This window comes from Sarcophilus harrisii, chromosome 2, assembly GCF_902635505.1.
Source record: "Sarcophilus harrisii chromosome 2, mSarHar1.11, whole genome shotgun sequence".
NCBI classification, from domain to species: Eukaryota; Metazoa; Chordata; class Mammalia; order Dasyuromorphia; family Dasyuridae; genus Sarcophilus; species Sarcophilus harrisii.
Genome location: NC_045427.1, coordinates 517,625,304 through 517,650,813, shown reverse-complemented (window position 1 = coordinate 517,650,813; position 25,510 = coordinate 517,625,304). Strand labels below are relative to the sequence as shown.

The 25,510-nt window shown below is 33.9% G+C and overlaps 1 protein-coding gene across 7 annotated transcripts in view; it reads left to right on the top strand.

Annotated features, from left to right (window-relative positions):
- MAP2K5 (mitogen-activated protein kinase kinase 5) overlaps positions 1-25,510 on the top strand; it is a 301,668-nt gene that overhangs the window by 164,942 nt on the left and 111,216 nt on the right. For all 7 annotated transcript variants that reach the window (XR_004232393.1, XM_012543497.3, XM_023498214.2 and 4 more), the window contains one exon: positions 25,119-25,192. Coding sequence is in view for 6 of the 7 variants with exons in the window: in XM_012543497.3 (XP_012398951.1) it covers positions 25,119-25,192 (74 nt within the window). In the remaining variant the exon portion in view is untranslated. The remainder of the gene's footprint in view (positions 1-25,118; positions 25,193-25,510) is intronic.

The window sequence follows — 25,510 nt, the reverse complement described above, 5'->3', positions numbered from 1 at the left end:
AAGCCAGAGTGCTGTTTTTGAAATGGGGAATGCTATGGAGGAGGTGCTATAAGAAGACAATGGAAAAGAGGCCTCAATTAAATTAAAACTATCTTTATACCCCTTCTACTTATCCCATTGATGTTTTATATAACTTTGTCTTTAATATTTTAGAGATAAAACTATCAATAGCATCATATTTGTTTTTAATTTATTTATGGTATTCCTAGTTGTACTTTGGAACATAGTTTCATGGAACATAAGTTGGGAAATGTTCTAAGCTTTTTCAGCCAAAATCTTAATTTTAGTTCCTTAAGTCTCCTTTAATGTGAATTTTGCTATCCTGTTAAATGTTTCCCCTATAATCCAAGAATAAAAGAGGAATGTTTTTTTAGGGCACAGGAAACAAAGTTTAAGAAATGAGGGTGTGTTTGGTTACATGGTGAATAAAACGACTATTTCCCGTATTTAAATGGTTCCTTCTCCAAAAATAGGCTCAATATGATGCATCATTGTGGTAAGGAATTGACTCTGGGGTCTTAATATTTAGTCTATTACTAGAGAACCTAAGCCACGTCTTTATTACCACTTTTGATATAAATCAAAATCTAATACATGGTAAAGAGTACTAGCTCTAAAGCCAAAATTTTCTCTCTAACATATATCACCCTGGGGCAAACTACTTCATCTCCCGAGGTCTTATTTTCCTCATTTGAAAAATGAAGCATTGACTAGATGACCTCTGAGTATCCTTCCAACTCTAGAGGTATGTATGTACTACTATTAAATGAAAACATATCTCACAGGTTCTTTTTGAAGAGGTGATTAGAGTAGGAGCAGTTTTACATGTGCCAAAAGTCAAGTGAAACATCATAAAACATTAGGTTATCTTACTTTACCATGCTCAGAATGAGTGCAAGCAGATTACACTAAAAATAATTGTAGGTTTGTATCAATATCTGTCACAGAAGATAAAGAAATAGGGTAATTCTATATAGTATTTAACAAGACATTCAAAACTAAGTCAGCATATGTACCTTAATACTTAGTGACTTCATTGTAAAGGTGAGTAGGGGGAAAGATGATGAAATTTTGCTGAAGTACAACATTAAGAAATTCAAAAGAAACTTCTGTATCATGAATATTTTTATGAAGAAGAGAGTTGGGCACTAACTAGCCTCCTTTAAAAAATTGAAATTTATTTTAAAAAAAAGAAATTAATAATTACCTCTATGGGAGCTATTTCATACTTTGCCTATGGTCACATTAGTGACTCATTAGAGCATAGATCAGCATTGACTCCAAATAAGAAAGGGTAAAAATGACAAGAAGACACTGAAAAAATAGCTTCAAACTAAATTATTTAAGCAAGAAGTTATCTCCTGAAGTACAGAGAAACAGGAAAAGATCAGTCGTCACAAAAGAGGAGTCTAATGAATATAAAGAATCATTTTAACAACATAACTAGGAAAAAATCAAGAAATTACTTTAGTCAGTAGAAGCTCTCTTTATCAAGCAAAGGCATGATAACCATGGGCAACACTATATTAGAGTACAAGTTTACTTGCAAAACAGTATGGAGGAGAATGACATTATAAGCGATGTCTTTTTACAAAGTAGTAATAAACATTTCAGGCAGAAATTAGTCTACAAACAAGTTGGTATAAAAGCCAACTAAGCTAGATAATTCCGAGAGCATTTGTAGAGAAAACTGGGATAATGGTAGAAAAAAATGAAACAGGTTATGGTGTCAATATTTCTATAACCACCTATTTTCACTGGCAACAATAATGGAACTCCCATATTTGGATTCTGTTGTCTTAGTATCTGATAAACTGTGAGAAGGTAGCAATGTCACCAAAGAAGTTAGGAAGAAATGGGTGCTCCCAGAGAATTTTAAAGTCTTAAAAGCCAGTTTTCAGGTTATATGAGAGAAGTGAAGATGCCAAAGAATGGAAAAGATCACAAATAGTACTTCTTTTTTGCTACTTCCTCTTCTAGCTCCCTAAAGATCAAGAAGCCGTCAACAAATACTGACCCACATGTTGACTTCCTCGATCATCTTTTTGAGAACAGTCTATGTAGGCATCAGGCATATCTTTTACCAAAACATGCAAAGGAGCAAACAGGTTTTCACAGCTAGATTTCTACCTGGCCACAATTTTAATCACATGATTAAAGAATAGAGACTTTAATAAGATTACACTATCATTTGCTCATTTTGAAAAATAGACATTTGACATAAAATACTGCCTTAAAGATGCTCTAAAAATAAACTGTCACAAACCCCAGTGAAAGTTGGAGCACTGGTACTGGTGGACCCAGTTTGTTGTTCAGTCATGTCTGACTTTTCATAACCTTATGGACTCATAGCACACCAGAACCTTCTATTTATTGTCCCTTGAAGACTGCCCAGGTTTGTGTTCACTATTTCCATGACACACTCCTTCTAATTTTAGAAGGAATACACCATATTAGACAGAATCTGACTTTAAGGACTTTCATCATAACCTTATACCAAATATATTGTATTGGGCAAGTCACAACCTTCTTCTCTTGTAAACTCTCCATCCTTATGATTACTCTCAGGCTACTCCCTCTGTTGTCATACCAGCTTTTATATTGCAGTGTTATCTCCAGAACATGCTACTTTTGGACACTCTAATTAATCATAAGTGTCCAACCTAGAACAAAACATGTATTAAATAATTCATTAAATGCTATTTGAACTCAAAGCCCACACCAGCCTCCTGGACTCTCTTATCAACATATACTATACTATCTCTGAATCTACTTTCTGAGGTTCTTAAGTATCTCTTTGAAGAACTTCAGACATTTCTTTCCCTTTGTAGCTCCCTTTTCATGACAGGATAGAAAGAAGTAATTTTATACAATAGGGAACACCCATCTCTTCTAATCTCCCTCACAGCCCAACAGTATCCCAAATATCTGACAATATCTTTCCTCCAAAGCTTGTTTTTCCCTTCTCTCCTGAGGGTGAGAGTTGCCCTTCCTTATATGCTAAAAAAAAAAAAAAAAAAAAAAAAAAAAAAAAAAAACTGCCTAAATCCTGCTGGGCTGGTGAGTCTATCCTGAAAAGAAGCACTACCTTGTCTTCTTAGAGCTTCCTTGTCTAGAATTTATGCAACATTGTTTTTCTTGGTTCTTCCTTCTGCCTCTCTTTCAGAGAGCTGAGAAGTGCTAAGGGCTACCTCATTCTATTTGCCATCCCCCCAGAAAGGACTGACTTTAAAAATTCTGTCCACCACACTTGCTTACCCCACATGTAAGGACCCTCCTCAGGGCTAGGTGGGTATTGATTTGTCCTTTCCAACCCATGTTTTTCATCATAGGAATCATGGAAAATATACATTGGTTGTCTTCTGAATACTTTCTGACAAAACAGTATTAATTTAGATGTGGTAAGGATAGTACTACCTAGACAAAAAAAAAGGAAGAACAGAAGATTCCGTATGGCTATGTCCTTGGGAGACTTCAGATGGCACTCTTTTCCTCAAACTCTCCTGTCTTCTTACAGACTCTCTTCTCCATCCAAATCTTTAGCCAGTAGCAATGGCAATCACATGATCTGGAATTACATTGAAAATACAGGCCATGATTTCTCCTATGGTGGCAATTACCTGCCTATGCCAAGTGGCTCCTAGCTACTCTGGTCCTTCTCTTGATCTTCCCATCTTGGCCAACTTGGGATCCACTTGGCTAAGCAGATATATCAGACCTAACAAATTATCTGTGGCAAAATACTTATTAGGAAATGTTAGAATGCATCTCTCAAAACCCTTGTTTAAAATTATTTCTTTTCAGATTCAGATGGTGAAATTTCATGTAAAAGTCTCATCCCCTAAGGGATGCTTAGCATTGAAGCCAAAGCATAATGTCTCTTGAGGAAAACTAAATCACATCTAAAACTCAAATGTGAAATTGTTAGCTCCCCAGCAATCTATCTTCCATCAAGTCAAGTGCATTTCTGTACAGATTCCCAATTCCAAAAGCCCTTTTGGTTGCAAGGATGAGTAGTTGGCACTGCCCCCCAAAAAGCTAGGGCCTTATCTAGCTTCCTCTAAGAAACAGAGCATGTGGTTATTGTCTCCTGTGGTTTAGTAAAAGAGTAAGGTATCTGTCTGGAGCAATATTTTTGTTCCAGGAGCTTAGCTGAAAAGTCTGGAGCTCATAGGTTTGTACCATCTCATTAATGCATCTAAAGTAACAGAATGAGGAGGCCCTGCTTTTGCTGTTGAATCAATCACATGCTCAATATCTCTTTCCACCCTCAATCATGACTCCTCCCCTATCTTCTCAAGCATATAGCTTCAGAAACAAACCAGAAGGAGTTTAAAAGCCACACTGGACAGAATCTGTTCTCCCAGGGTATCCCAAACATATGTTAAAAATCATACAAGATACCATGACAGATGTAACCACAGGAATAACCATGTTCAATATCAAGTGAGGCATAAAACAGAAAAATATTCACCTAAGATATTCATCAGTGTTGGGGAGGAATAGAACCCAAATAAAAGAGGGATTCCCTATTGATGGCAAGATTCACCAGATGTTCCTATTTGTGGATAATATTGTGCAAGTTGCCTAGAACACTACAGGGTCTTCTTTATGAAATCCATGATCATTCAAAAGAGATTAGCTATCCACTTTGGAAAAACAAAGTGATGAAAAATGCATATTGCCAATCATGACATGCAAGTTGAACAGGCAGCCCACTGAGTTCAGCCAGCAGTATATAGGTCTTGAACGAACACTGCAGATGGCCTGCAAAATGGGCCCAGAATTGAATTGGAGATGAAAATTGGACAGGATTACATTTGAGAAATTATACAATGCTTTCAATGAACTCATGCTGCTTACTACTTATAGAAGTTTATTTTTTTAATGCCAATACTCTTGCAAAATTATATCATGTCTTTAGATTGTCAGGCATCGTGATCTTAGAAGAATCAAAATTGCCAATTACCCATAGGGTTATGAAAGATGCACACCTCCCTGGAGGTCTTCAAGTAAAGACTGGATGACCATTTATATGACATACTGTAGTAGGTATTGTTTCAATGTTTGAAGGCTATTGAGGTTCCTTTCAACTCTGCTTGTGATGCCAAGTAAAAATCCTATAATGTTTTACCAATTATTACATACACACAATAAGAGACATCAAAATTTTCAAGGAAATGTATGAAGAGAAAAAAGTTGGGCTGCTGGGGACCAAAAATGAGTCTATACTTATAGGGGCTTTTCTAGGGTTACTCCCCAAGTTTACATTCACTCTTGCAAATTGGGTCTCCAGAAGGAAGACTGCCAGCCTAATGTTGTAAGGATAATTCTGTCATAATCTACTTAGCAAAGGCATTTACCAGGATGGTTTAATAAAAAAAATTGGATGTAAGACATTTCCACCTGATCCCCACCAACCTGGGTAGTAACTGACAATTCTTGGTCATGGAAGACCCTCATTTTATAGAGTTCCCACCCAACTTTTGGGGATCAGTGCATCTGTCATGTTTCATTCTAACTTTCTAAAGCTGCCTAATTTCTCTGGAGATTCTTTTTCCACATTCATCAGTCCTTGGTATGTCAAAATCAGTGTTTCCTCCACTGTCAACCAATGCTTCTGCAATGGATGCAATATCCTGTGTTTCACAGACCTTGAAGGACATTCATTTGCCTAAGATCAAGAAAGATGAGAGAGAGAGAGAGAGAGAAGTATCCATATCCTTATAGCTACATAGAGGCTGGCTAAGAGACAAGGAAACTGCCTCTTCCGCTCCTTCTTGAGACCAACTCAAAATAGTCAATATACTTCAGAACTAAAAAATAAGAGAGCTCCCAGACTTCAGTAAAGTGATTTTTTAAAAATAAATTTTGAACCATCAGATCTTGTGGCTCAGAGAGGCCTGCTGGGAATTTCTTCATCACAAGCTCTTGTGTATGACTGGAAGTAGACTCCCCACAAGCTTTCCATTGTTTATAAGTCATATTAACATGGGGTGACTTGAAAGTTACACTAATAGAACTTAAATTGAGGACACTATATAGTAATAGAATGAACATTGAATCTGAGATAAGAAAACCTGGCAGTAGCCTATTTGACTATGGGCAAGTTATTTCCCCCACTCGACTATGGGCAAGTTATTTCCCCCTCTCAAAACCTCAGTTTCCCTATATATAAAATAAATTTGATGGATTAGATGACAACCTCTAAATTCCAGTCTGAGAAATAGACTTTAGACACATAAGGACCAGCCTGCCTAAGAGACATACTCCTAAAAGGTTGGCCACAATTGGGTATTGAATATTTTTAGCCATAGTAATTTAAGAAAAGTCTTTTAAAATGCAGAAGGTTTGCAAATTTGTATTGATAGGAGTATCCACATATGAAATCATAATTTTAAAAAATTATCACTAATATTACTGTTTTTACAACTAACCAATTATTGACATTTTTAACTTTTGAAGATACTAAAACTTAGTTCATTAGAAAAAAATTAAAGAAAAAGAGAGACACTGGCATCCAATGTCCAACTATACAGAAACTACTAGAAAATATAAGCAATGTGTTTCACTGTTTAATTTTCTAAAAAAGTTCTATACCATTTCCAAAAAAACTTTAAGTAGTGAATTTGCCTAGTTGAATAGTTGTCTATTATTAATTTTTATTATATAATATGAATAATTGGCAGCTGACAAACCAGTTATCCAGTTGAAATTTACTGCTATAGTAAAATCTGGTTTATTTGGCATTCTTTCAACTGGAAATGATTTGGAATTTCAGTTACAAATAATTGATATTGCATGCAGATAATTGACATTTATAATAAAAACCCTAAGGCATCTGCATGCTGGATTATCAAAAAATTAACATGTATTATGTATAGTTCTACTGTTAAGTATATTTTGTCACACCTTAAATTTTTCAAAGTTGGTAAGCAATGCATGCAAATATAGTACATTTCTATTAGAATACTCCATTCCTAAACCAAATGAGAGTATGTGTTTGTACCTTCCATTTCTGGGTTAGAATTAGTAAATATTTTCTTTAATATCAAAATTGAAATAAAATCACATTAGGAAAGGGTTATTAAAAATGGCTCAGGAATTCCACAATGATTAGCTGCTGTGGAAAAACTGTCCTTATTAAAAGGCACGTGTCTTAAGTCCTCCAAGCATGGCACCCACTGACTGTGGATAAAAACAAAGGAAATGAACAATGAAGAAGTCTGTTAGGCCAGATCAGACATTATAGCAAACATTGCAGCTTAACTTCAAAACATGCATGCCACTAATGAGGTGATAGCCCTGCATATTAATAAACCTAAAGCTCTAGTCATAACCATCATTACCCACATCAAACATAAATACAAGATTAACACCTATACCATTTCTTTGGAAGATGTGAGAATGCCCTGACAGTAACTGCTCTCTCTTTCCCTGAGGATAAAAAATAGAAATGGAAGGGTAATGAGAATGGAACTTAGATTAAAAAAAATAAAATTGGCAATCAAGCTGGAGTAGCCTTACACAGATGTCGGAAGTTTGTAGCAAGAAGATACTAAGATGCTTGGTATTCAAAGAAAATGTTTCTGCAGGTGGACTTCATATTTATAACTATTTTTTTCTGATATAAGAGCTTTCATATTTTTTGAGAAAAGCATAGACCAAACATTTTTATTTAGAAAGGCATAGACTTAAAATTTTTAGTACATCTTTGTATTAGGAATTCCATTGTCCAGTCTTATCTTACCTCTTCATAAATCTAACTTCCATTTAGAATAATCATAAATGCCAAAAAACCAATGATACTACTTTAGTGTATGGGAAATGCTTCAATACCTCATTGCTTCCTGATTTCAAAAAAAGGATGGGGGGGGTGGTCCAAGAGAAACCCAGTCTCCTGGGCAATTTGAAAAAAACCCTGTTTTACATGGCAACAACAAAATTATATGATGATCAATTCCGATGGACGTAGCTCTCTTCAACAATGAGATGATTCAAATCAGTTCCAATTGTTCAGTAATGAAAAGAATCAGTTACACCCAGAGAGAAAACTATGGGAAATGAGTGTGGACCACAACATAGCATTTCCACCCTTTCTCTTATTGTTTGCTTGTATTTTTGTTTTCCTTCTCAGGTTTTTTTCTAGATTCGATTTTTCTTGTGTAGCAATACATATAAATATGTATTCATATATTGGATTTAACATATACTTTAACATATTTAACATGTATTGGAATACTTACCATCCAAGGGAGTGGGGGGGAAGGAGGGAAAAAGTTGGAACAGAAGGTTTTGCAAAGGTCGGTGTTGAAAAATTACCCATGCATATGTTTTGTAAATAAAAAGCTATAATAATAAAAAAGAAAAAAGTTCTGTTTTACCAAAAAAAAAAAAACAGTGCAAGCAGGGTTTCATCTCATACCCAGGCAAAAATAAAACAGACCAGCAGACAATGTTAGAGGGGATATAAAAAAGCAGATACATCTATATCTATACTGCTGGGAAAGCTGCTCATTGGCCTGTTATGGGGAAAAAATTGTGGTTATTCCAGAAGCATCTCTATTTTTGAAGGGGATCTCTCTCTATTGAAAATATACCCCAAGATGGTCCCTGAATGCAGGAAGGGTCCATATATACCAAAGCATTCAGAGCAGTACTTTTTTTATTGTAGCAGAAAATAAAAAGCAACAATAATTAAACAAAACCTCCTAAAGACATCTCTGTATCAAAGAATATTAACAGTTTAGTATTTTTTTTTCCTAATGGGCTACTGATGTAACTTTTTACAGTGTACTTTCCACAGCCCCTAAAAGTAGGTATTTATTAGCTGGGAAATGTCTGTATAAATTATGTTACATTAATGGAATTAAACTGAATTTTGAGAACCATGGGAAGACATTTAACTGAAACAAAATGAAGAAAGCAGAACTAGGAAAACAGCATGCACAGTAATGTTAATAATGCAAATGAAACTAACACTATAAAGCAAATGAATTCTGATTAATTTGAACATCAGTTCTGGTCCTAGAGATCCAGTGATGAGACACAATTCCTTCCTTTCAGTAGGGATGGGAGAAAAAAAAAAAGGAACTATAGATTCAGAATTTTATATTCACTGTCAGATATGGTTCCCCATGTAAAAAGAAAAAGTTAAATAAAATGAAGGTTCTTGAGGGAAGGATATCTCAAAAAATGATTGATGCAAAAAGCAGGAGACATCAGTTATTCTAAAGAAAAGAACACACTACAATATTCTTTCAGATACTTGAAGGCAAATCCCATCCCTCACCTAAATTTTCTCTCTAGGGTAAATATGGCATTACCTCAAAACCCTTTACTATGCTACTTGCCCTCTTTTGGGAGAAGTCAAAAAGTTCCAGCTTACCATTTCTCTTCCTAAAATATGGTAAACAGACCTGTACAGATTACATCAGATGTAGTCTGCCCAGGGTAGAGTTCTGTGGGACAATTATTACCTTTTTTCTGGACAAGATTGCATATCACCCATTTAACTCATTGAGATTGTAATCTACTAAAACCTCTAGGTTTTTGGGTTTTTTTTTTTTTTTTTTTTTTAAGGGAAGCTGATACTTAACACATTCTTTTCTCATCTTGTTCTTTGAAGTTGATCTTCTTGAATCTAAAAATAAGACTTAATATTTATCTTTTGTCTTATCAAATCAGTACATGTTTTAACTTGTCAAGATCTTTTGGAATACTAAGTCTGTTATCTCATGTGTTACTTTTCCTCTCAACTTTGTGTTCTTTACAAATTTTATAAATAGCTATGTATTTCATTATTATTGAACAGCAGAAGACCAAGCATGAATATATTTAGCATTGCATTAAAGATAACCTTCTAGGCTGACATTAAACCATTAATAACTACTCTTTGATGTCTAACTTTCAAGCATTTATAAATTTACCTGATTATAATTTTTTCAATGAGAAGAACAAATGTGCTGTTAAAACCTAGGTCTAGAAGCAAAGTAATAAGAAAAATAGATTAACTAGCATGTTTTTCCCTCTAACATTTAAGTTATTGAATTTTTTTTAAAGCTTTTTATTTTTAAAACATATGCATAGATAGTTTTCAATATTCACCCATGCAAAACCTTGTTTTCCAAATATTTTACTCCCTACCTTCCCTCCACCTCCTCCCCTAGATAGTAAGTAATCCAATATATGTTAAATGTATAATTCCTTTTATACTTATTTCCATAATTATCATGTTGCACAACAAAAATCAGTTCAAAAAGGGAAAAAATAAGAAAAAAAAAGCAAGCAAACAACAGAAAAAAATGAAAATACTATGTGATCCACACTCAGTCCCCATAGTCCTCTGTCTGGATGTAGATGATTCTCTTCAATCATAAGACCATTGGAACTGGCCTTAATTATCTCTCTGTTGAAAAGACTCACATCCATCAAAATTGATCATCACATAATTTTGTTGTTGCTGTGTACAGTGTCTCTTGGTTCTACTTACTTCACTCAGCATCAGTTCATGGTAAGTCTCTCCAGGCCTCTCTGAAATCATTCTGGTCGTTTCTTACAGAACAATAATATTCCATAACATTCATGTACCACAATTTACTCAACCATTCTCCAACTGATGGGCATCCATTCATTTCCCAGTTCCTTGCCGTTACAAAAAGGGCTCCTCCCCCATATTGGTCATCTCTTTGCCTCAGGAGATCTCTGGGGATTTCTATGTTTATCATAATGAATCTTAAGAGAAGAGGAGCCTGTATCTTATCACTTTAAAACTGCTTTTTAAAAGAAAATGTGATTACTCATCTTACAGTAGATAATTTGTTTTCAGTTAACTGCTTCTGTTCTAGTGTTCTGGTTAAGAAGACAAAGTTATGCAGGACTTTTTCCCCCATGCCAGAGATGAGCTGACATAATCATTAGGGGGAAGCTGTGAACCCCAGATACCAAAGAGAGTCCAGAGGTCAAGGGAAACCATATTTCTATTCTCAACATTCTCATATTTATAGCCATGAAATTAGGTTAAAATGAATATGAAGGGCTATATTGAGACAGAAAGTAGATATGCAGCCTGTGGAAATGGGAAATGCCACCTGTTTGCCTTTGAGAAATCATCTAAGGAATAGCTCTGTTCTTAAGGATTCAGCTCAAATAGTTAGGTTAAACTTCAAGTTCAAGTACTCTACAAAATATAGTGGAGTTCTCTGCTCCCCAGCCTTTATGAGGCTGTTACTCTATGAGTAGAGATCTCAAAGGAGACACTCAGCAAAATTGTATGTCAGGCTCTTATTTAAAATTTTGATCACTGGCTAGGGAACAAGCCAATGGTGGGAAAGGGAGTGATTTGGAGAGAATTAACATGTTGCTGTTCAGTTATTTCAGTCTTGTCCAATTCTTCATGACCCCATTTGGGATTTTCTTGGCAAAGTAGTTTGTCATTTCCTTCTCCAGATCATTTTATAGATGGGGAAACTGAAGCAGATGGGGTTAAAGGACTAGCACGGGGTGGTTTTGATGACTGCTGCTTTATAATGCAGTTTTAGGTCTGATGTGGATATGCCACCATCCTTTGCATTTTTTTTTTTCATTATTTCACTTGACATTGTTGACTTTTTGTTTTTCCAAATAAATTTTATTATTATTTTTTCTAGCTTTATAAAGTAATTTTTGGCAGTTTGATTGGTAAGGCAGAAATTTAGACAGAAATGTCATTTTTATCATAATAGCGTAGCCTACCCATGAGAAATTGATATTTTTCTAGTTGTTAGATCTATTAGCATGAAAAAAATGTTTTGTAATTGTGTTCATATAGTTCCTGCATTTGTCTTGGCAGGTAGATACCCAGATAGTTTATATTGTCTGCAGTTATTTTGAATAGAATTTTTCTATCTCCTGCTATTGTACCTTGTTATATGTAGAAATGCTGATGGTTTGTGTGGGTTTATTTTATATTCTGTGACTTTGTTAAAGTTGTTAATTGTTTCAAATAGTTTTTAAGTTGATTCTCTAATTATATCATCATACCAATATATCAAATCATCTGTAAAGAGTGATAGTGTTGTTTCCTCATAACTTACTTTTATTCCTTCAATTTCTTTTTCTTTTCTTGTTGCTAAAGCTAACATTTCTAGTACAATATTGAATAATAGTGATGATAATAGGCATTCTTGTTTCATCCCTGATCTTATTGGAAATGCTTTTTGCTAATCTTGATTATATAATATTATATATGGAGATATGTGTATCTCCATATATATAATCATATGTATAATTATCTCCATTTTATATATATATAATATTATATAATCTCCAATATATATATTATCTCCATTGTTGATGGTTTTAGATAGCTGCTGCTTATCATTCTAAGGAAAACTCCATTCATATATTCTATAGAATTTTTAATAGGTTGGGTATTGTATTTTGTCAAAATTTTTCTGCATCTATTGAGAAAATTATATGATTTCTGTTACTTTTTTTTATTAATATGATCAATTATGCTAGTAGTTTTCCTAATATTGAACCACTCCTGCAATGTTAGTATAAATGCCACTTGGTCATAGGTGATAAATTATGGTAATCTCTGTTAATGTTTTATTTAAAATTTTTGCCTCAGTATTCATTAGAGAAATTGCTCCACAGTTTTCTTTCTTTGTTTTGGCTCTTTCTGCCTTAGATATCAGCACCATATTTGTATAATAAAAGGAATTTAGAAGGACTCCTCCACCTATTTTTCCAAGTAGTTTATATAGTATTGGATTTAATTATTCTTAGGGAGTTCATTGTTGGCTTCTTCAGTTTCCTTTTCTAAAAGAGCTTCATTTAAGAATTTTATTTCCTCTTCTGATAATCTGAGCAATTTATGTTTTTGAAAATATTCATCCATTCCAATTAGGTTGTCAGTTTTGTTAATACACAGGCAAAATAGCTCCTAATTAGGTTTAATCTCTTTTTCACTGTTGGTTAAGTTTACCTTTTTCATTTTTGATGCTGGTAATTTGGTTTTCTTTTTCTAATCAAATTAACCAAAGACTTGTGTATTTTTTTTTTCATAAAACCAATTCTTACTTTTGTTCATTAATTCAGTAGTTTTCTTACTTTCAATTTTATTAATCTCTCCTTTAATTTTCAGAATTTCTAATTTGGTATTTAATTAGGGGTTTAAAATTTGTTTTTTTCCCCTAGCTTTTTTAGTTCTATGCCTAATTCACTGATCTCTCTATTTTATTCATGTAAGCACTTTAAATTATAAAGTTTCCCTAAGATCTGCTTTGGCTGCATCCTATAAGTTTTGGTATATTGTCTCATTATTGTCATTCTATAAGATAAAATTGTTGATTGTTTCTATGATTTGTTGTTTGATCTACCCATTCTTTAGGATTAAATTGTTTAATTTCTAATTGGTTTTTGGTCTTTTTTACCATGACCCAATATATTGCATGTAATTTTTACTGAATCATGATCTGAAAAGGTTGCACTTAATATTTCTGCCTTTCTGCATTTGATCATGAGTTTTTATGTCCTAATGATCAGTTTTTCTGTAGATGCTATGTACTGCTGAGAAAAAGTTATGTTACTTTCTATCCCCATTCAGTTCTTTCCAAAAGTCTGTAATATCTAAGTTTTAAATTTAGATTCTGTTTACCTCTTTAATTTCTTTCTTATTTATTTGTGTTTATTAACTTCTTGTTAGATTTCTCTAGTTCTCAGAGAGAGAGGTTGAGATTGGTATAGTTTTGCTGTCTATTTCCTCCTGTAACTGACTTAACTACTATAAGAATTTGGCTGCTATCCAACTTGGTACATATATGTTTAGTATTGATATTACTTCATTGTATATAGTACCTTTTAGCATGGTGTAGTTTCCTTTCTTTTCCTTTTAATTAGTTGTATTTTTGCTTTTGCTTTATCTGAATCAGCATCATTACCTCTGCTTTTTTTTTTAATCTCATCTAAAGCATAATATATTCTGCTCTACCTTTTTACCTTTACTCTGAATGTATCTCTGTTTCAGATGTGTTTCTTGTAAACAACTTGTAAACATGTTTTAATCCACTCTTATTTACTTCCATTTTATGGGAGAGTTCATCTCATTCACATTCACAACATGATTATTAACTGTGTATTTCCCTCCATACTATTTTCTCCCTTATTTATACTTTTTTTTCTTTTTCCATCCTACCCCTCCTCACCAGTTTTGTTTCTGACCACTCCCTCCCTCAATCTGATCTCCCTTCTATCACCCCGTTTACTTTCTCTTACTCCTTTTTCCTATGGTTTTTAGCCCTTTCTTCTTTCCAGCCCCTTCCTTTTCTTTCCCCTTTCTCCTCCTGCCTCTCATAGAATAAGATAAACTTCTATACCTAACTGAGTGTGTATGTCATTCCCACTTCAAAGTGGTTCAAACCAGATCCCCTCTGGCCTCTTTCCCTCCACTATAATAGGTCTTTTACGCTTCTTCATGTGGTCCAATTTACTCCACTTTACTTCCCCCTTTCCTTTTCTCCCAGTATAATCCTTTTTCTACACCTGAGTGTTTTTTTCCCCTTATATCATCACATCAAAATCAACTTATACCTACTTTCACTGCCTTAAGAAAGATAGTTCTCAAGAGTTAAAAGTATCATCTTCCCATGTAGAAATGTAAACAGTTTAATCTCTAAATAAGATGAATTTTTTTTCTTTCTTGTTTACCCTTAAATGCTTCTCTTAAGCCTTGTATTTGAAGATTAACTTTTCTATTTATTTCTGGTCTTTTAATCAGAAATGATTGAAAGTCCCCCTACTTCGTTGAAGGTCCATCTTCTCCCCTAAAAGGTTCAGTCCTATCTATAATATTCTGAAAAAGACATCCCCACAAGTTAGTTAATGGGTAGAAAACATCAATTCTGGTGAACCACTCTTTTGGAAAGAGAAGATTAGCTTTCTCTAAACTAGTAAGCTTAGCTTTCAGGTAGAAGTATCTCATCTTTTGAGAGAAGTGGAAGAAAAAGGGCAACATTTGTGTATTTGTTTGTTCATTCATTCATTCTTTTATTAATTAATGAAAGAAACTGTGCAGATGCCTAATAAAGAAGGCTAGCATGAACTTTTCTTCAGTTGTAAAATTCGAGCTCCATCTCTTAGCTAGTTCTAGAATTCAGTGACAATATACAAAGCATCACCAACTCTTTTCCTCTAAAAACCCTGTTCCTCATGAAGCTTTACTAAAATTCATAGAAATTTACCCATGCCATTAAGTGATACTTGTCCAGCCCAAGTTCCAGGTGCCGTTTTTTTTTTTTTCTTTTTTTCTCTTTCTCTCTCTCTCTCTTTCTTTCTTTTTCTCTCTTTTTCTCTTCTTTCTTTCTTTCTCTTTCTTTTTTTCTCTCTCTTTTTTAGTTTTTCTTTTTTCTTTCTTTCTCTTGTAGTTTCTTTCCCTCTTTCTCTCTCTCTCTTTCTTTTTTTTTTCTTCTCTTTCTTTCTCTTTCTTCTTTCTCTCTTTGTCTCTCTCAATCCTTAGGGAAAATAGCAGAACATTACTTGTCACCCAGTCTGTGTGTGGGTCCTGTCCAATCAGAAGTTAAAATAATTTTGACTAAAAAGAAAATTCTAGATAATTTTCAGTATTCCTTTAGATCATAGAATTTGACATAATCTAATCTAATTCGTTCATTTTCCAAATGAGTAAATCAAGCCCAGAGAGGCAAAGTGATTTATCTATAATCATTTAACTGAAACTAAAACACAGCTTTCCTAATTCCTCATCCAATGGTCTTTGACCCTGTTCCATAATTCTGAAAATGGAACAAGAGAAGTGAGGATTAGACTCTCAGGCCTTTTTTACAATTTTTTTCCAGGCCTATAAGCTTTAAAATCATGTCTGTTTTTACAGTCTCAACAGCAGAACATTATTGTCCCTAATAATTTCATTATTACTAAACTATTTCATGAGATGCTGAAGACAGCAAATGTCATTTAGAATTTTTAATTATACTTCTTATTTTTATTTAAGGCACTTAAAAGAATAGTTAGGTGACCTGCTCTTTATTATGTGATAGAATGATTAGACTGACTTTATATTGCATTATGGTTTTCCTTTAAGTGCATTCCTGTTGTGCATGGATGAATTTGTAATGTAAAATGTCAGCATATTCTATATTTAATTGTACCTGCTGTTTTACTTCATTAGAGTACAGTCCCTGAGAAATAACTAGATAGATATATTGGATGGTGTCTTTTCATAAGACAATTACCCATAATGAAGAGGACTGATGAAGGGCTCTGGCCGCTGTACTGCTGTTTGTGGTCACTAGGAGGGGAGACCTGCTGGTGTTTCCTCCAGCTCTAGTTAAGCTGAGAATGGCTTCCTGGATGCAGAACAGTTAATATACATGTTTTTATTGATTTTTTCAGAAGGGAAAAAGTCAAGGAGAAGAAGCTTCAGTCCCTATTCACTGTCATCTCACATCAGAGCCAGACCATTCTATGAAACTTAAGTTATTCACTTGTTTGTTTTACTTCTCAGAGAACTCAGGATCTTAAAGCCAGTGTAAAAATAAGACACCGAGTGATAAAACAGGGATCACTTAGAAGAAGCAGAAATTATAAATGATACCAAGCACCTAAATATTCAGATTAATATACTCAGTAGGGAGTTTGACTGTGAGCTGTATGACAGTTTAGGAAAGAAGAAAAACAAGCTTGTTCTGTTTTCATTTTCTGAGAAAAGATAGAAAACAGGTTGAACTACAGAGGCAAAATTTTTCCCAGACAGGAATTTGTTTCATGGATTCTCTGTCAAGGATATCCATTAACTAAGTAAACAGTGCCTTCAACTATGGTTTCATAAAAAGCTTTTATTTATCTGTTTTTAAATCCATTGGCAACAAGCCAAAATGTGACTCCAGGGATAGCCACCCACTTTGACCTTTATTTGTGTCAGTAGCAGAGGCTGGCTAGTGGGCGGTGCTGCCTTTTGTGAAGTGTTACAGAAATCAAAGTCTCTTTCCAATGTTAGCTTTTATTAGTGAGCTTCAGCTTGATCCTGTTTATGTGGGTTTTTAATGGTTAATTGATGTAATTCAAATAAAAATACAGCTTCCATCATGAGACCATTAAGTGTGAAAATTTGGGTTGTATCTACATGATGCCAATTTCACAGTCAATTTGGTCAGTGCAGTGAAAGAGATCCATCCCATCAGTCCAGCCATAACCTCCATCAAGCCAGTTATTGGTATTATTTGGACCAACAATTTTTCACTTTCAAAACAGTTATTGGTGGTATATGTACAGATGTAGGCCTAGTTGTATTGGAGAAAGAATCTTAAAATCATTTATTACTATTATCTTTAAAGCACATTCTTTATACCAAGAGGAAATGAAAATATCAAAACACTGCCATAGAGTAGGCATAAAGTATGTGATAATAAAAGTTATTGGTCTAGAGCTCTAAGGGACATCAGAACCCAGCTAATCATAGGACCTGGCTTCAGATACTAGTCTTGCTATTGGTATGTGCTACCCGTGGGGTTTGGGACAAATCAGTTTTCATCTCTGGATCTCAGCTTTCTCATCTCATTGGTTTAAATTTGATCAGGGTTCCTAATTTAGGGTCTGCAAACTTGTGATTTAAAAAAAAAGTTTTTTGATAACTACTAATTGGTTTCCTTTTGTAATCCTTTCTATTTTATTTTATGCATTTAAAAACATTCTGAGCAGTTAAGAACCTTTGGATTAGATTATTTCTAAGAGCCTTTCCAGCTATAAAAAAAATGTATAAACCTATTTAATTTAGGATCTAATAATTAAGGTCTTAATTAAAGAGTCTTTTGAGACAAAAAAGAAAAGAAAGTTACCACAATAACTCAAAGAAAGTAATAGCAAGACAAAAATGAAGGAAAAAACATAATACGGTTCTTTGGGCTGCTTTCCATTCAGTTATTACCAAATTATTTTTTAAAAGCCACCTGCCTCTATCTTCAGAATGATAGAAGTCCCTGTTTGTCAAAGTTTCTTTCTCAGGCTTTCCTTTATTTCCTCCCAGATGTTTTCTTGATAATCTTCAAGGCATTGCAAATTATTGGCCAGAACTGCCTCAAACCACCTGTTATCTGCTTGCTCTGTCACTGCTGTAACTCAAAGATTCATTATCCCATTCATCACTGGAAAGCTCAGCTTACTGTGAAATCTCACTGAAGGAGTGGGAAAATATTGTGACACAAGGCAAGTGTTGTGATTGGGTAATTGTTGACTCTTCAGCGATCCCAGCTGAATAGCTCTTGTCATTTTGGAGAAATCGTTAGCAGCCTGTACTCAGGTAAAACAGTTAGGCTGAAATACCCCTATCAAATTCCTCCTGCCTTCCAAGGACATTGTGAAAGTAAGGCCAACCCAGGGGAACTTCTGCTTTTTTTTAAGAAGCCATATCTGCTCAGATTATCATAGTCCAATAAAGAAGAAAAATGTTGGCTATTTTTGAATCATGATGTCATTCTTTTCAATCTTATTAGAACTCATTTTTCCCAATCACCCTCTAAGGTCCAATTCAAATGGTACCTTCTTTGGGTAAGCTTCCCTTATGGGCCTCCAGGGAGGAGTGATCCATTTGTATTGTTCACCTATCTTTCTATCTTATCTTATATTATACTGCATGTGTTATTTCTTATTCTTCTGTTTTAAGTGGTAAGCCCATTGAGGGCAGGGCTGAATTTTATTCATCATTGTGTCACCTTCACCACTCATTGAGATGAATGGAAAGGAATTTTCCTAGTTAGACTATTAGCTATTTAGGTATGACAAGTTTAGCTGTTGTGAGCCATTTAAGCCAATGTACAATTTGAAATTATGTGATTCTGTAGATAAGGCCTTAGCTAGAATCTGATCTAACCTTTATTTTACATATATAGACTGAGACTCAGAAAAATTCAGAGCCATGTACAAGGTTCCATTTAGTAACATTACTAGAACTGAAAGCCAATTCTCCTAACTCTCCCACTGCACTATAGTAACAAAGAGCATATAACAATCTCAAATCCTCAAAGAAAGAGAATACTAAGTTGTGCTCTTTCAGCCTTACCTCTTATATCATGTTATTGAATGTAAATAAGTATCCATATTATGCACTAAAATTTCTTGTTTTTATAGAAAATATTTTGTGTTTAGCTTATATGGGGGGAAAAAATCATCAATGCCTGGTTTCTGTCTCTTATTTTTATTTTTTAAAATAAATCAGGAATCCTCTCTACTCAGTAAAATCAGTACCCCCTATTGGTGTCAGCTTTCTTGCCTTTAGTGTACCTAATTATTAAACTCTAATAATTAATGGCCTGATTAAATAAAAATGACCCTGATCTGCCCTGATAATTCCTCTTTTTGATCTGTTACTTTACTGACTCATCTTTGATATACCTTGTTCAGAGGAGAAAAAATAATAATGTTTTTAAAGAAAAAATGATACCTCCCCATTCACTGTTTTTCTATGACTTGAGATTTCATTGAATTAAGGACATGACTGATTACTTCTTAAAAAGTCCTTTTTCTGCCTCTTCTTGATGTTTTATTTTGTCTATATCTTGTTCAGAGGAGAAAAAATAATAATGTTTTTAAAGAAAAAATGATGCCTCCCCATTCAGTCTGTTTTTCTATGACTTGAGATTTCATTGAATTAAGGACATGACTGATTACTTCTTAAAAAGTCCTTTTTCTGCCTCTTTTCTTGATGTTTTATTTTGTCTGGCTCAGAGTACAGTCAAAATAAATCAAATTACTCGGATGCCTCATTCTTTCAGAGCTATTCTAGGGAGTTAGGGATTTTACATGTTACATATGAAGACTTTCACTGGGTCTTGAAGCAATAGTTCAGCAGCTTTGTATGAAGTTAGTTGAACCCCTGACATATAAAGGTAAAACATTTTATACAGGAAGTGAAACTTGAATTGCTGCTTCTACCTTTATTTCAACAAATTAGAAGATTAAAGTTGTATCACGTTGTACCGTGAGAATTTAAACTGAGGGTATGGAAAGGTAAAAAAGAAAAGAAAAATATACATATATACATACTTCTCCCTTGGAGCTTTGTTATCCTGAAATGTTATACACATTTTATGTTGGCAAATAATAGATGGAAGATAATTGTATCTTTCTCATTCCAAAAAGTATTGGAAAAGAAAAGTATAATTTAAAGAAAATACAGATTATTTCTCAAGCAAACATTAGTCTGATGTGACTAGTTCTAAGCAATCCATTGAGAAGGGACCACAAGCTCAATTTCTTGTAGGTATTAAAATTAAATGTAGCCCAAATGAATATTGTTTAGAAATGGATGAAGGAACATCCACAGTGTCTGCTTGTACAAGCTTGTCGTTTACAGTTTTATTTAATTGTAAGTTTTGGAAGAAGCCCAGGTTATATAACTGGCTTTCAAAGTAACATGACCATACTTCTCTATTAATCTTCATTTCTTCATTTGTAAAGTATAGTTTGATCTTGATGGCTCCTTCCAGCTTAGAAATGCTAAGATTTTCTGAAAACCTTTTCATCTCCCTAATATTTTGAGTCATATGCAGCTTCAACTGCTATGGCCTCAACTGAAACAACTATTATTTTGATACAAGTACAACAAAACTCAATTTTAGCACGGTTTATTCATCAAAGCAATATTTATAGACCACCTATTTTGTCCTCCAAGGGACACAAAATATTACATTGTCATAGATTATAGGATCCTAGACTTAGAACTAGAAGTGACCTTTGAAACCATCTAGTCTCACTTCCTCACTTTACAGATGAAAAACTGAGGCTGAGGGATTTGAGGCAAGATTACTTGCTTAATGTCATGCAGTTAGTAAGTGGCTGAAGTAGAATTTGAACCCAAGTCCTTTTATTCTAAATCTATATATTTTTTGTATTACACAATACAGCACTTTCTTAGATGTAGATGTCATGTTTTGTTATTCAGTTGTTTTCAGTATGATTCTACATAACTCTATTTGGAGTTTTGTTTTGTTTTTTGAAGGGGAAATATTGTATTGTTGTTGTTTTTCATAAAGATATTGAGATTGTTTGCCATTTCTTTCTTCAGCTCATTTTACAGATTAGGAAACAGGCAAACAGGATTAAATAATTTGATTAGGGTGACACATCTAGTGAGTGTCTGGAGTCAAATTTGAACTCAGGTTTTCCTAATTCCAAGCCCTCTATTCACTATACTGCCCCAGATTTAGGTGTACTACACGTCAAAATCTACCCTCTCCTAAGTTTTCCCAAATGAAATAACTGCAGAAAATATAAATTTGATGAAATATTGCTAGTGTATAGGGTGTCAGTTTATAAGATTTCATTTATAATATTATATTCCTTAGAATTGTTTTAGTTTCTCTGACTTAAATTATTAACAATGACCACTTTATGCAGTAGCTTTGTAGTAAAGACATAGATTATTTAAATTGTGTTGGTGAAACTCAAAAGGAGAGATTTCACTAGGTACCACTATGAAGGGAGTACATTACGAACAGAATAGAGTGGAGTGGGGTGGGATAAGGATCTACATAAATACAGAACTTAAAAAGACCAATTCTTAGCTTAGATACTTTAATACTAGGATTGGTTTTTTTTTTCTCTTGACAAAATATTAGATTAAAAAATGAGAAGAGTGAAAAAACTTCTATATTTTTAGAATTAATTTATGTTAAAATTGTGTTTTATAAGACCCAAAGGGAAGATTTTTCACTTCTTCAAGGATCCAGATTCAGTTTATTTCAGGGGAAAAAAGGTCATATCTTAAATAGTTTTGGCAAGCATGGTAAGGTTCTGTAGGAAGTACTGAGAAGTACATGATAGTTTTTGCTTTCAAGAAGCTAATGTAGTTAAAGGAAGAAGACATGACCATATAGAAAGAAAATGATAATTCACAAGGGCCAAATGCATGTTACTGAAGCATTATTAGTGATGTTCAGGTGAGAAAGAGGTTGCCAAGGACTGGTTTGAATGAGAAAGGTTTCATGAAAATAATAGAACTTGAGTTATTTGAATCTTGAGTGACTTGAAAATCTTGTGGGATGGGTAGGCCTCATTCTTATTGGCCGAGAAGAGTGGAAAAAATAGTATGAGCCAAGACAGAGTGACCAACAGGAAGGCTTTAAAGCTTGTTTTAGGAACAATAAATAGATCGTTTTGAGTGAACATAATATAGGCAGAGATGAATAACAAAAAATAAGATTGGCTTTCTTGACATATAGGAACATACATGTTTGTTTTTTTAAATTGTTTAAATTTAAGTTGTTTTTATACCTTTTTATTTACAAATATATGCATAGGTAATTTTTCAGCATTGACAATTGCAAATCCTTTTGTTCCAACTTTTTCCTTCTTTCCCCCCACCCCTTCCCCCAGATGGCAGGTTGACCAATACATGTTAAATATGTTAAAGTATAAGTTAAATACAATATAAGTACACATGTCCAAACAGTTATTTTGCTGTATGAGTCAGACTTTGAAATAGTGTACTATTAGCCTGTGAAGGAAATCAAAAATGCAGGCAGACAAAACGAGGGATTGGGAATTCTATGTATTGTTTCATAGTCATCTCCCAGAGTTCTTTCCCTGGGTGTAGCTGGTTCAATTCATTACTGCTCTATTGGAACTGATTTGGTTCATCTCATTGCTGAGGATGGCCAGGTCCATCAGAAGCGATCATCATATATTGTTGAAGTACATAATGATCTTCTGGTCCTGCTCATTTCACTCAGCATCAGTTCTTGTCAGTCACTCCAGGCCTTTCTGAAATCATCCTGCCGGTCATTTCTTCCAGAATAATAATATTCCATAACATTCATATACCACAATTTATTCAGTCATTCTCCAATTGATGGGCATCCACTCAGTTTCCAGTTTCTGGCCACCTCAAAGATGGATGCCACAGACATTCTTGCACATTTAGCTCCCTTTCCCTTCTTTAAGATCTCTTTGGGATATAAGCCCAGTAGTAACACTGCTGGGTCAAAGGGTATGCACAGTTTGATAGCTTTTTGAGCATAGTTCCAAATTGCTCTCCAGAATGGCTGGATGTATTCACAGTTCCACCAGCAATGTATCAGTGTCCCAGTTTTCCCACATCCCCTCCAACTCCCCATTATCTTTCTCTGTCATTCTAGCCAATCTGACAGGTGTGTAGTGTATCTCTGAGTTGTCTTAATTTGTATTTCTCTGATTAATAATGACTTGGAGCATCTTTTCATATGGCTAGAAATAGTTTCAATTTCTTCATCTGAGAATTGTCTATTCATATCCTTTGACCATTTATCAATTGGAGAATAGCTTGATTTCTTATAAATTAGAGTCAGTTCTCTATATATTTTGGAAATGAGGCCTTTTACCAGAACTTTTGACTATAAAAATGTTTTCCCAATTTATTGCTTCCCTTCTAATCTTGTCTGCATTAGTTTTGTTTGTACAAAAACTTTTTCAATTTGTTATAATCAACTTTTTCTATTTTGTGATCAATAATGATCTCTAATTCTTCTTTGGTCATAAATTCCTTCCTCTTCCACAGGTCTGAGAGGTAAACTATCCTATGCTCTTCCAATTTATTTATAATCTCATTCTTTATGCCTAGATGATGAACCCATTTTGACCTTATCTTGGTGTACGGTGTTAAGTGTGGGTCAATGCCTAGTTTCTGCCATACTGATTTCCAATTTTCCCAGCAGTTTTTGTCAAATAGTGAGTTCTTATCCCAAAATCTTGGATCTTTGGTTTTGTCAAACACTAGATTATTAAAGTTATTGGCTGTTTTGTCCTTTGAACCTAATCTGTTCCACTGATCAACTAGTCTATTTCTTAGCCAATACCAAATGGTTTTGGTAACCTCTGCTTTATAATATAATTTTAGATCTGGTACAGCTGGGTCACCTTCATTTGATTTTTTTTTTCATTAATTCCCTTAAAATTCTTGACCTTTTGTTTTTCCATACGAACTTTGTTGTTATTTTTTCTAGATCATTAAAATAGTTTTTTGGGAGTCTGATTGGTATAGCACTAAATAAATAAATTAGTTTAGGTAGTATTGTCATCTTTATTATATTTGCTCGCCCAATCCAAGAGCATTTAATATTTTTCCAATTGGTTAGATCTGACTTTATTTGTGTGGAAAGAGTTTTATAGTTTTGCTCATATAGTTTCTGATTTTCCCTTGGCAGATAGATTTCTAAATATTTTATACTCTCAGTAGTTACTTTAAATGGAATTTCTCTTTGTAACTGTTGGATTTTGTTAGTGATGTATAAGAATGCTGATGACTTATGTGGGTTTATTTTGTATCCTGTACATGTTTGTTAATGACTCAAGCTTATAATAAAAAAATTTTAAAGAAAAAATTTAAAAAGCAAGTTGGGTTAACTCTCTAAACTAGAGAATCTGAACTTGATTTTGTAGGCAGTGGAAAACCTGTTAAGACTTTTAAGCTGAGGAAAAAAACAAATGAAAGGATTTTGGGAAATTTAACCTGATAGGATTATGTAGATTAAATTGAAATGGACAGAGACTGGAGTGATGGTAGAGCAATTATGGTGGCTTAAATCATTTTAAACAATTTGATATGTATTCAAAAAGAAAAGGTCTGAGTGTGTTACTTGGAAGGAGTGTTATAGAATCATGGTTGCCACATAGAAAAAGCCTATCAAGACAAAAGTTTTAATGCTTACATAACAGTGTTTTTCTTTCTCCATAAGAGTGAGCATGGAGGGGTTTGGAGCAACCAAATCATTGTAAGAAAAAGAAAGGAAGAAGTTCTTCCTTGACACAAGATCACAGGATCCATGGATTTAGGCCGGAAGGCAGTAGATTCAAGAAATTTAAGGATACTGTTATTATTACAAAGATTCAATTTTACTCATAGTAGCAATCAATTCTTGATCCAAGAGAAACAACAAAAAATTAGAAGTAGGATATCAGAAAACTTTAAGTTTATCTCTATTTATAATGTTTATGATCATTTAGTTTTAGGATTTAGAAATTAACTGATGACATAATTTTATTTTCATAGATAAAGATATAGCTGATACTTGTATTTTTTTTCCTTTTTAATAATTAGAGCTATAAATTTTGGATTATTTAGTTTTTGGTTTCCTTTGATCCTGCTTTAGATGTGAAGCCTTCCAATATGTTGGTGAACACAAGAGGACAGGTCAAGCTGTGTGATTTTGGAGTTAGCACTCAGGTAGAACCTAGTCTTCCTTTCCTTCTTCCCTCTTCTACTGTTACAATTTTTTTTAATTTTTTAAAAATTTTTTTGTTTCTCCTCCTTCCTGGAATTAAAATCACCTAGCTGCCAGACAAACAGAACCTCAAAATGCTAGCCTCACTGGGAACATGTTATTCATTTTTAATCTCTGAGCGAGTTTTCTTCATCAGAATATGATTGTTCATTGTTTAATGACAGTAAAAACTGCTGATATTGTAATTACTACTTACGAATAGCAAACTTCATTGATATGCAGCTTTGATATGAAAGCGTTTTGGCCAGACAAAAGGGAGG